At 47.0% G+C, this 12,623-nt stretch overlaps 1 protein-coding gene across 1 annotated transcript in view; it reads right to left on the reverse strand.

Annotated features, from left to right (window-relative positions):
- MAP4K5 (mitogen-activated protein kinase kinase kinase kinase 5) overlaps positions 1 to 12,623 on the reverse strand; it is a 686,515-nt gene that overhangs the window by 267,698 nt on the left and 406,194 nt on the right. Inside the window, exon 20 of the mRNA XM_078659722.1 lies at positions 7,867 to 7,908. Coding sequence (XP_078515848.1) covers positions 7,867 to 7,908 — 42 coding nt within the window. The remainder of the gene's footprint in view (positions 1 to 7,866; positions 7,909 to 12,623) is intronic.

Here is a 12,623-nt window from a genome sequence, read left to right on the forward strand (position 1 = left end):
CTCAACCTTGAGGCCCTTATGAGGAAGCTCTGGGACGGAAAACATTAAATGGAATGGAAACAAGAATTGACACAGTCAACAGATCCAGACAGTGAAACCTACTGGCTTTGCAAATACTTTTTGGGAGCTAACTGCAATGGATACATTACCTGCATCAATCTTTACATGGCTTTGTTCAAACAGAAACTCATTAAAATGGCCATCATAGCTTCACACATGCATCATTACACCCTTTAATTTCTGGTGCTAGGCAGCACAACACTTCTCACTATTCCTCCATGATGTGTGCCTTGCTCAATTAACAGGTTAGTTATTAGACATCACTAGGTGCTAGGTGACTTTCTAGTTGGTTAACATTTAAATCTCGGTCTCATTATAACATGATTAAGAACTCATACTGGAGCTATCATTTCGATTATAATTTCTTCAGGTCACTGTATTTTAAGGATGTCGATCAGGAGAGAAGCACAGGAGCTTCAGCCAGGATGTAGCAGATTCTGATAGAGGACTGGTCATCTGATGCAGAGCTGAATGCCCATCCATCTTTTGTGCGACCCAAGTAAAAACTCAACACTCTCGGGGTCAAGGCAAAGGAGCCGCTAATCCTCTTTCAAGGGATGAGGTGGCGCAAACAAATCAGCAACATTATCGACTGGCTGACATGGAAGTGAATTCTGACTTTCAGAAGAAAGGTTGCCCTAGTTCTCAGCACCTACTTATCTGTACAAAAAAATGTGATAAGGAGGTTGTGCAAACATTACCTATAATTTGCTTGTGCGATGTGCTAACATAATGACACACTTGTTCATGTTAAGAGCAACTGTGTAGGGGGTGCTAGCAGGGGGCACGCGACCAAGATGGCCGCTCGTAGCTGAGGCTCCGGTGCGCCGGGCCGAAAAAACTTTAAAAAAAATACATTACCACGGAAGACTGGTAGCCCTGCCATACCAGGACCTTCTTCGGTGGAGCTGTGGGATCCTGCTGACGTCCCGAGACATCTTGACGGAGGCAAAATAATGAGCCCAAAATTTACCGCAGACTGCTGCGGATTGAACTGCGGAGCTTGGCGGCGGGCACGCCCCCTAATTGAGTTTGTGGCTCCGCATGAGGCGCAGGCAGACTCCACCAAGAGCCTTACGTGGACCGTAGCCGGCCAAGCAGTAGGACCCACAGAACAGCCACCCCTAAATACTACAGAGGGGCACTCTCCCCGTCCCCCGGCATATGTGGGGGTGGAGGGCTATGCCCTTTATGGATTGGGGTGAACGTGGAAGTATAGACTATCCTTTTTAGGTCGAGGGACCGTTGCACTGCGAAGCAGTGAGGGCGGAGTCCCGAAGATTTTATGTTTTGGAGTTAGGGGGCTTGGAACCCGCCTCTCTCCTCCATTCTCCTCCATTGGCTGGCTTCCTAAATGGAGGCCAGCCATTGGAGGAGAAGTGCGTCACTCCAATAAAGCACCGTCTCTTTCGGATTCGGTGGCGTGTTTTTTTGCGTTCTTTCGACTGTGACGTCATCCGTCACTCAGAACGGCCAAAACACGCCCCAGAATCCGAAATTTTCGGATGTTTGCAGCCGCCATTGTTGCCCGTCCGGCGCCGAGTCGCGGTGATGCAGATCGCACATGCTCCGGCACGAAACGGCGGATGGCGGCGGAGGGGGGCTTCCGCCCAGCGCCTTGGAGCCCAGCTGTGTGTGTGTGCGCGGCTCTGTGTGTGTGTGTGTGCGCGGCTCTGTCTGTGTGTGTGTGCGTGGCTCTGTCTGTGTGTGCGTGGCTCTGTCTGTGTGTGTGTGCGTGGCTCTGTTTGTGTGTGTGCGTGGCTCTGTTTGTGTGTGTGCGTGGCTCTGTTTGTGTGTGTGCGTGGCTCTGTTTGTGTGTGTGCGTGGCTCTGTTTGTGTGTGTGCGTGGCTCTGTCTGTGTGTGTGTGCGTGGCTCTGTCTGTGTGTGTGTGCGTGGCTCTGTCTGTGTGTGTGTGCGTGGCTCTGTGTGTGTGTGCGTGGCTCTGTGTGTGTGTGCGTGGCTCTGTCTGTGTGTGTGCGTGGCTCTGTCTGTGTGTGTGCGTGGCTCTGTCTGTGTGTGTGCGTGGCTCTGTCTGTGTGTGTGCGTGGCTCTGTCTGTGTGTGTGCGTGGCTCTGTCTGTGTGTGTGCGTGGCTCTGTCTGTGTGTGTGCGTGGCTCTGTCTGTGTGTGTGCGTGGCTCTGTCTGTGTGTGGCTCTGTCTGTGTGTGTGCGTGGCTCTGTCTGTGTGTGTGCGTGGCTCTGTCTGTGTGTGTGCGTGGCTCTGTCTGTGTGTGTGCGTGGCTCTGTCTGTGTGTGTGCGTGGCTCTGTCTGTGTGTGTGCATGGCTCTGTCTGTGTGTGTGCGTGGCTCTGTCTGTGTGTGTGCGTGGCTCTGTCTGTGTGTGTGTGGCTCTGTCTGCGTGTGTGTGCATGGCTCTGTCTGTGTGTGTGCGTGGCTCTGTCTGTGTGTGTGCGTGGCTCCGTCTGTGTGTGTGCGTGCATGCGTGCCTGTGTGGCTCTGTCTGTGTGTGTGTGCGTGGCTCTGTCTGTGTGTGTGTGGCTCTGTCTGTGTGTGTGTGTGTGGCACTGTGTGTGTGTGCGCGGCTCTGTCTGTGCGCGTGTGTGTGTGTGCGCGGGTCTGTCTGTGCGCGTGTGTGTGTGCGCGGCTCTGTGTGTGTGTGTGTGTGGCTCTCTGTGTGTGTGTGTGCGTGGCTCTGTCTGTGTGTGTGTGTGGCTCTGTGTGTGTGTGTGTGCGTGGCTCTGTCTGTGTGTGTGTGTGCGTGGCTCTGTGTGTGTGTGTGTGCGTGGCTCTGTCTGTGTGTGTGTGTGCGCGGCTCTGTCTGTGTGTGTGTGGCTCTGTCTGTGTGTGTGTGTGCGTGGCTCTGTGTGTGTGTGTGGCTCTGTGTGTGTGTGTGTGTGTGGCTCTCTGTGTGTGTGTGTGCGTGGCTCTGTCTGTGTGTGTGTGTGGCTCTGTGTGTGTGTGTGTGCGTGGCTCTGTCTGTGTGTGTGTGTGCGTGGCTCTGTGTGTGTGTGTGTGCGTGGCTCTGTCTGTGTGTGTGTGTGTGCGTGGCTCTGTCTGTGTGTGTGCGTGGCTCTGTCTGTGTGTGTGTGTGTGTGGCTCTGTCTGTGTGTGGCTCTGTCTGTGTGTGTGTGCGTGGCTCTGTGTGTGTGCGTGGCTCTGTCTGTGTGCGTGGCTCTGTCTGTGTGCGTGGCTCTGTCTGTGTGTGTGGCTCTGTGTGTGTGTGTGTGTGCGTGGCTCTGTGTGTGTGTGTGTGCGTGCGCGTGGCTCTGTGTGTGTGTGTTCCTGGCTGTGTGTGTGTGTGTGCCTGGCTCTGTCTGTGGGTGTGTGCGTGGCTCTGTCTGTGTGCGTGGCTCTGTGTGTGTGCCTCTGTCTGTGTGTGTGCGTGCCTCTGTCTGTGTGTGTGGCTCTGTCAGTGTGTGTGTGTGCGCGGCTCTGTCTGTGTGTGCGCGGCTCTGTCTGTGTGTATGTGCGCGGCTCTGTCTGTGTGTATGTGCGTGGCTCTGTCTGTGTGTGTGTGCGCAGCTCTGTCTGTGTGTGTGTGTGTGTGCGCGGCTCTGTCTGTGTGTGTGTGCGCGGCTCTGTCTGTGTGTGTGCGGCTCTGTCTGTGTGGCTCTGTGTGTGTGCGGCTCGGTCTGTGTGTGCGCGGCTCTGTCTGTGTGTGTGTGCGTGGCTCTGTGTGTGTGTGTGCGCGTCTCTGTGTGTGTGTGTGTGTGTGCGCGGCTCTGTCTGTGTGTGTGTGGCTCTGTGTCCGCGAATACTCTCTACTACTCTCTAATGCTCACCTATTGCCATTGTAAATGACAATACCATTTATTTATGCTTTAAAAAAAATGAAAAAAAATGTCATGAGCAATGCCAATAGCTCTACCTTTAATAATGCCGAGACCATTGCATTGTAAATGCTTGTTTGTAGACTGTTGCTGAGGCGTGAACTGGCGCTGTCCCCCTCGAACAGCGCTCACTGCTGAGAGGTGCACATAGCGCATATTGGTGATTCCTGCCATTGACTTACGCAACCATCTGGCTGGTGCTGGGGAGCTGATACGGCCCCTTGCACGGTGAACTACCACAGATACAATGGGGCGTGCGGATGGCAAACAGTCAAAACTGCCATTTGAGGCGCGCGAATCAGCACGCTCACAGCAAGAACAACAATCAGAAGCAGGGCCCCCCACCCCCTCATGACGATCATGAGGAAGACTGGAAGACAATCCTCCTCACCATGAGAAACATTCTGACCTCGATCGAATCTAAAATGGACGTCATGTCCACGCGTATGGACACAATTGTCCAGAAGATAGACAAACATGACAGCATGATTAAAGCAGCTGACACCAGGATCTCAGACTTGGAAGATAACGCGGCCAGTCATAATGGGCAGATCTCCCAGATGGATAAGGTGCTGAGAATCATCGCCGCAAAAAAAGAAGATTTGGAAGTGCGTTCACGCAGGAATAACGTACGCTTGCTCGGCCTACCCGAATCAACAAACACAGGGCACATGGAGGAGTACACTGAGCGGCTACTTTGCGATGTGTTGGGAGCACAAGCTTTTTCTAAGCACCTGGTGGTCAAAAGAGCACACAGAACACTAGGGGCAAGACCCCCGCCGGCGCCACCGCCAAGGCCCATCGTGATCAGATTCCTCAACTACCTTGACAGAGATACAGTACTGCAGCTGGCCCGGGAAATGAAGAAAGTAGACTACGAAAACACCACCCTCAGCTTTTATCCGGACTTCACCCAGGCAGTCCAGTCCACGCACGTAAGAAATTCACTGTGTTTAAACGAAAACTCCAACAGGCCCATCTAGAATATGCAATGCTTTACCCAGCGCGGCTGCGGGTTACAAGGAGAAACAACATCTCTTCCAGAATCCACAACAGGCCGAGGACTTTCTGAAACATCAACGCCCGTCACCCGGTGATGCTCGCGACCGCTCCAGATCCAGATTGTCATCACCATTGGCAAAAATAGACTGAACTCACAGAGGACATACAAGTGGTAGATCAATATGTACTCTTCTAGGCCTAACCACTTTTACTCAATCTAATTCCCAGGCCGCTGTGTGCGCTGGACCAGTAAGAGAAGCCTGGTGTATTAGTGAAGCAGCCACCGTTGTGACCGGATGGATGGTAAAGGGCACGGGTCTCACTGCATAGAGCAGAAGAACCCTTGTTATTTCTTTCTCTATTATTGCATGATTCTTCCAGTAATGCAAATGTCTATTTCTTTACTGTTTCAGTGGTATGGACTCTTGCTACAGGACCGGATAAAAAACTCCTACGTTGTAGGTCATGCGCATGCGCAGGGTTTTTTTATGGAAGAAGGATGGTGAGGAGCAGGAAGGAGAGTGGCCAGGCAGAGGAGGAGGCAACCACGCAGGTAAATGCCTGCTTTTAAAATTTTTTATTAATTTGGGATTGTGGAGGGGCTGGCTAACTCCGCTCCACCACTGAGGGGAGTTTTGCCTAAACTCAGCGTGCACAACCAAGCACGGAGCAGTCAAAATTCTGCAAACTCCGCTGACGGAGCGGAGTTACCCGCCCAGGGTTAGTGGTGACACTGTGATCCTCGATCTAGGTCTGGTCTTCCTTTTTGTTTGATGCTCATCCCAAACCCGGGACGGATCATGAACCTCTTTGCCGCTCGCTTCTTAATAGCTGTGTTGTGCATACTCTTGCAGGAGCTGAGAGCCTTGGCATCATGGTCCAACCCCAGTTACCAGAGACAGATGTCACGGGGTCTGTGATGGACATTTGTCCACCTTAGTCCCAGCAAGGTTTAAATTCTGATTGTTTAGGGTGTTGACATTGTGTACTGCACCAGGAGATTTAGGTAAAATGTTGACAGACTTTAACTGATTCCCTAGGTAGAATTGAAGCTCCAGATTTGATTGGTATAGAAAAAGGGAATCAACATCAGTGAGCAGGGGGTGGGGAATTATTTAAAATTACTGTGACATCATGATGGCGTTGCTTCCAGCGCTGAAATGGCACCACAGCAGCACTTCATACCAGCGTGGAAAGCTATTGAAAAGATTCCGGATACAGATTGATGCCTGGGTGCATTCAAGGTGAGGAATCTGCTGGTAAAAGTATCATTCAGAAAATCGAGTTCAAAATCCACCTCGCAGCGCAATGCTTGCAGTAAAAAGAGCTCCATTTTGGCAGGACAGTATGTGAGACAGTTGCACCCTCTCACCAGCAAAGCTAGACTCTGGTACAATGCAAATAGTTCTTGGTAAAAAGTGCAAAATTGCAGACACAATGATCTAGAATAAGCTCAGGCTTTAAGAATCAATATTTTGATGCTTAGTTTGCTCTTCCAGCGTCACACCAGCAGGAGCACATAAACTGTTACACACAGAAGAACTACAAAAAAACTGGCATTCACTCACAGTGAATTAACTGAAAATTCCTACTGGGTATGCAGATCACTGACTCACTTCACATTCAGCAGTAGCAGAATTCAGCATTACTCCAGTATACTAAAAGGGAGCCGAGAAAGAATTCAGTTTATCATTAAACAGGGTACTGGTGCACTCTCATGTATATAGTTCAGCATCATGGCATGTGAGCTTTACAAGGGATCAAGATACCATTGCATGAGGTACTAAAGATGAACAATTGAGTTGTAACCTCCGTAGCATCCACTTCAAAGTTCAGCATCAATTGTACTACACACAATTGAAGTTAAAAAGGTTTGGGCTGCGTGAAGATGCTAATTGTACAAGATGCGGGACTTAGGGGGCTGACTTTGTGCATCTCTCCTGGGTGTGCATCTCTATTCATAGATCCTGGTTGGATGTTACGCGCACACTCCCAGCGATTATAAGCAAGACTGTGGAATGTAACCAGAGATCTGCTTATTGGGTATGGTAAAAAAATTAAAGCCTTTTGATAGGCATATAGTGGCTGTCACAACATTGTTGTCCAATCAACTGGTTGCAAAGCATTAGGGTGGGAAGGGTGAGCCTAAACTGTCGCAATGGCTTAAAGAGATTGTATATTGTAAAGAGTAGTTGGCCACGTTTGCGGAAGAACTGCCAGAGGCCTCCAGGCCTAAAGACCTTTGGGCCCCGTTCACATGCTACTTGCTGCAAAACTCAAATGTGGTGTAAACCCCGGATATTTGTTAGTCTAGTACCAAACTGCATTCACCGCCTTATTCTTGATGCCAAGCCTTATACCTAATAGACTATGACCTCAAGTATACTATACACTGCACTGCTTCGGTTGTTTTTTGAAATGTTTGATGTTTCTGTAAGTTCTATGTCTAAATAAGTGCATATTGACCAAACTCTGCTTTGTATCTATGATTATGCAATAGATATTTGTACGTCTGTATATCGCAGGATAGTTTGATTATGCACTGTCACCTTTCCTCGTAAAAATAAAAAAAATTAAAAAAGATGAACAATTGAGGGGACACAAAGCAATATCAAGCTACAGCACCTACAAGTGGCGTATGCTGTGAACAAAGTATTGATTCCTTGTCTTAGGTCAATATAACTATTAGTAGTAATCTGTAAACCCTATGGTCTCCTCTGCCATCAAAAGGGCAAAGGTACCTCAGATCTCAGCGATGGCAAGGTATAAAACCATCTCATTAATCAATGCCTCAAAGACTTTAATCTCACCAATCAGAACAAAATATTCCTATCACTTTAAGAAAGCTTCCATGTGTAGCCTGCATAAACAGTGAGTAAATGTCCAAAACCTGGGAATTTGAAGGATAACAAAATCATGTAATTCTCATTTATTAACAATCAAACAATGGTGACTTCTTGAGTTACAAACATTGATAACATTAACTATTGCACTACAAAACAAACATTCTTACCAGAACCTTTGGCGTTGGGGGCAGACCATTAATTGCAGATTTCTGTTAAGGAACAAATATATAAAGCTACTGACTAATCATGGTGATACTGAATGCACAGAAGAGAAAACAATAACTGTGTATAAATATGGTATAGGAAATAACAACTCTCTGCTGAATTAAAGAAAGAAAAATACATGTTATGGTGCACTGCTTACAGGCAATGCAATCTTAACACTCATAGGAAGGGAAGCGAAAAATAAAAAACTGAGCAGTTCAAGGTCCATGGCAAATTAGTGCCACATATTAAAATTACAAAACTTCCACGCTATAAAATAATGCAAGAATACCAGAAATTAAAGTGCTGAGTTTTAATGAGCATGCCCTTATCTTAAACTAACGCCAATCACTGTTTTAAAATAAATCCAGGCAAACATGTAACATTAACGTCTCCGGCATCCCAAACTCACTAACAGCCTTTGGGACAACAGATGACACAGCCTCTTCCTCTTTGTCAGCGAATAAGTTGTGTTCCTGTCAGTACTGGTACAGCTAATATTAGAAAGTGAATAACACTGCCCTCGCCCTCTTAGTTTTATTTGGCAGCATCTACCTCAACACTGGACAGCAAGCACTTGGAATGAGAATGTACCACATGTGTCTGGTAACTAACTAGAACACTCCTGGTTACAAATATATACCAATATGTCCTCCTTGGCTCAAACCAATCAAAAAGACTGTTTTGTGGAGTACTCCACATCTCCATGCGATAACCCCTCCAAAACATCTCTACTGCATTCCGAAGAGCAATTGTCAGATGCAGATTTTCTTAGTTAGCAAATCCATGAATAACTGGAAACCCAACCATCTAATGGAACTGAAGATGATCTGTGGTCTATCGAATACCCAAGCCCCATCTCAGACTGGATGTGCTGTGTCCTTTTGAGCATAGATAAAAGTGTTACATAATTTAGGTAGGAAAATAATAATTCCCCTGTACACACCTGTTTGTAGGTTGTAGTTCTTTCAATTCACATGCTCTGCATGCTCCTGCCATCTAGTGTTGAGCTCAGATGTTTACCAGTTATTTTTCTTCAAAGAAGTATTTCAAGTCATGCAGAAGTGCCGTGGCTACTCCATTAGTAGAACATTTGCAAGGGCACAGATAACATGATGTTAAATTATTTTTCGCACAGAGGGTAAGAATGTGTATGGCGTGTCGAGAGAGCATGGAAAGGTGCACCATGCTTGTTGTGCAGTGTCCGCTACATGATAAACGAAAAAAATTGCAACCAATACAATCTTCAAGGGAGGAGAGTGGGGGTATGTGAATCTGTAGCAATGCATGCGACAAACAGATGTTTACATGGTAAGTGATATTTTCTGTTCTTAGCATGTGTGGCTATCGATAGACATGCCCCGCACATACTGTAAAACAGTACTCTCCATAAGCGGTGGGAGGCGTGTGTATGATGCAAATGTCTGGAATAAAGTCCTTAGGACTGTCTAGTCAACCATAGGGTGCTGGTGGGCTAGGTGTTCCTTCAGTAGTGCTCTGTAAATGGTGTGTACTACTGACCAGGTGAGTGCTTTGCAGATATCAGATTTTGGTAGCCGGTTTGAGGCACTTCACTATCCATTTTCCTATACCTACATTACTCACAGGTTGTGTGAAATATCAATGTCAGGAGAAATATGGCTTTTTGATGCAAGAAGGGCCACTAGGGTAGGGTTTGTATTTCATCTCAACTCTAGGTGTCACTACCCTAGCTTTAACTGGCTCCTTGAAGTTCTCTGGGGAAGACCTCAGCATGGCATTAAACATGGGTAAAAACAGCATGGAGCATACAGACTTTGAAAGAGCCTCCACAAGGAAGTCCTTTTATTCCTGAATGACATGCATTTTAACGTTATGATACCCTGTAGCCCTCTGGATGATCAAATGATAGGCATTGGTATCATCAGGCAGGGATGCCCTAAATGGGTAGTGGTCCAAGTCAGGATTACCCAGGTTCGACATTATAGTCTTCCCAGGGGTTATGAGTGGGCGCTGAGTCTAAGTTCTGGTCATGTAGGTCAATGGTGTCATATGGACTGCCATGATCTGAAAAGGTGCGTGGGGACCACTCAGCTGACTAGTGGAGACAGAGGAAGTGATGTATGTGAGTGTGGCAGTGGATTAGGTGGCGTTGATGGAAGAGGAACATAAGGAAAAGGACTTATGACCCTATCAGTGTGTTCTCTTCATTGCCGGCTATGAGAGGGGGCTTTTGAGGAGGGTTCTCCTTCAAAAGCAAGCCTTCTCTTGTGAGGGAGTATATCGGTTGGCTTTGGTGGGGTGGTATTGCCAAAATCTTCCTGGTGCCAGGGTGAATGAAAAGACACTTCTGCCCGAAGTGGAGCTCCTCTTGGGAGTCTTTGCAGAATCAGCACCTCAGATTGTTCAAATCTGGCTGTCAATGAAGCTTTCAGTATCGACTTGATCTACAACATTGATGGGATTTTTGGCACTGGCGCTTGTGGACTTTAGGTGCAGACTTTAGATGTGAGTGGAGATGCTTGATTCTCTTGAAATGGGTAGGACTCAACGAGTGGTGAGTTTTAACGACCTGGGTGAAGACTTGGTGTACTATAAAACCGCCTCTCAGTGCCAACCGGAGCTTGGGGGTGTGGGCGTCAGAGCTAGGTGGTGTACTTATGATCCTGGTCAGGATCTTAGTTTGAGGGCTGCTGTCTTCAGTGCCAGATAGATGTTCTTCTATTCCTCATGCTCCAACACGCTTGGGGGAACAGTCTTTAGTCTGGGTGTTCATCATCTTTAGTGCCAAAGGCATAATCTTCTCTGAACATGTCCAAAGGCATGGAGGATGGCTGAAGGTGCATACAGTGTACCCAAACCCATTTGCTTTGGTACCTTTGTGTCTTTTTCGAGTGGAAGGCAAGGCAGGACTCACTGGAGGTGTTGTCATGGTCGGGAGAGAGGCACAGGTAGCAGACGTTGGAACTATCCAATAATGCGTATTCAGAACTGCACCAGGGGCATTGATGAAAGGTTGTCCATTACACAACTCCCTTCCGGTCTGCATTATCCAGTGTCAGGAGGATTTGCGGGGCCCAAAGGGTGGGGAGAAGCCCCACGCATTTTGTACATTGAGTGTTGGTCGTCAGTCCTCTGAAGGTGTCCAGTGAAGTAGCTTGACAGAGTTGTTAAGGCGCAGACTGGTGTTCCAATGCATCATATCGAAATCTAATTGTGTAGGCCTGAAAAAAAGTATGGGAAGGAAACTTTCCTTACCTATAATCCTAATTCTCTTCCAGGGGTAAAGTCATTAACGTCATAAGCACGGAATAGCCCACCCCATGTGCTACGATCTTGGAGCACTTGTAAAATATGTTTGTATGCATATATAAATCTAAGAAACTATTTACACTCAACAATTGCAGGTTAGGAAATCCAAATTATCTCTTTATTGAAAAAAAGAAAACATTTATTTTCATATGCGATTGACACTGGTCTACCACTTAGTAATAAAAAAGTTAACAATCACCGGCCCCCAGCACCTTGGTTCACTGAACAACTGAAAAAAGAAAAATCTGACTGCTAAGCGTTGGAGCGAAGGTGGAGAAAAAGCCACACGCTTGAAACTAGAAATGTCTATAAAACCAAGTTAAAAAAATATCATAACCTTTGCAGAAAAGCTCGAGCTGACTATGTTTCTTCTACTATTTCAGATGGCCTAAATTGCTCCAAAACGCTATTTAATATGGTCAAGGAGCTTGCAGGTTCAAAATCTATAGCTACGCCCCCGTCACTAAATAAGCAGCAATGTAAGACACTGGCTACCTTTTTTGTACAAAAAGTTGCAAAAATCTACCAAGACATCGTGCTTGCGCAAGATAAGTGTCTCCCTACCTCGATTGAATCACCTATACCTCTTGTCGCCGACAATAACTGCAGTAATCAAATGAAGTCAACGGATTCCTCAGGCGGTTTTATTGATTTCTGGCCTAGGCTGAAATTAGAAACTCTAATAAAACTTCTTAATAACATCAAATCTGGGTCTCCCAAAGATCCTTTGCCCATCTGTACTTAAGCAGTTAGATCCGTCTTCGCTGGAAATAATTACAGATCTCCTCAATGCTTCCCTTCAGGAAGAAACTGTCCCACCTGATTGGAAGAATGCAATGATACACCCACTTCTGAAAAAAGCAGGAGCTGATCCTGACCAACCCACGAAATATCGGCCTATCTCTTTATTGCCGGTGTTCTCTAAAATTCTAGAAAGGCATGTCTATCTGCACCTCGCCCAATTCGCAACCACCCAAAACCTGTTACATCCTAGCCAGTCGGGCTTTAGAACAGGTTTTTCTACAGAAACCACCCTGTTATGAGTCACGGAAAACATATGCTGCCACTTGGATATGGGAGACACAGTGGCGCTTATCCTATTGGACTTAAGCGCCGCATTTGATATGGTATCTCACACTGTATTAATTAATACTCTTAGCTCCTTGGGCATCCGTGGCTCAGCTCTCAATTGGCTTGCCTCATTTTTGACCAAACGCATGTTTCAAGTTTTTTCACGTACAGCCTGCTCTGAAACCCATGTTATTTCCCACGGGGTGCCACAGGGCTCCATACTTAGTCCCCTACTTTTTAATTTGTATGCGAGTCCCTTAGCTGAAGTGGTAGAGAAATCTGGGCTGACACTATATTCTTATGCCGATGATTCCCAACTTATTTTTTCTCTTTCTTCTAAGAACACTAAGGACTCCTA

This window comes from Lissotriton helveticus, chromosome 9 (assembly GCF_964261635.1).
Source record: "Lissotriton helveticus chromosome 9, aLisHel1.1, whole genome shotgun sequence".
Taxonomy (NCBI): Eukaryota; Metazoa; Chordata; class Amphibia; order Caudata; family Salamandridae; genus Lissotriton; species Lissotriton helveticus.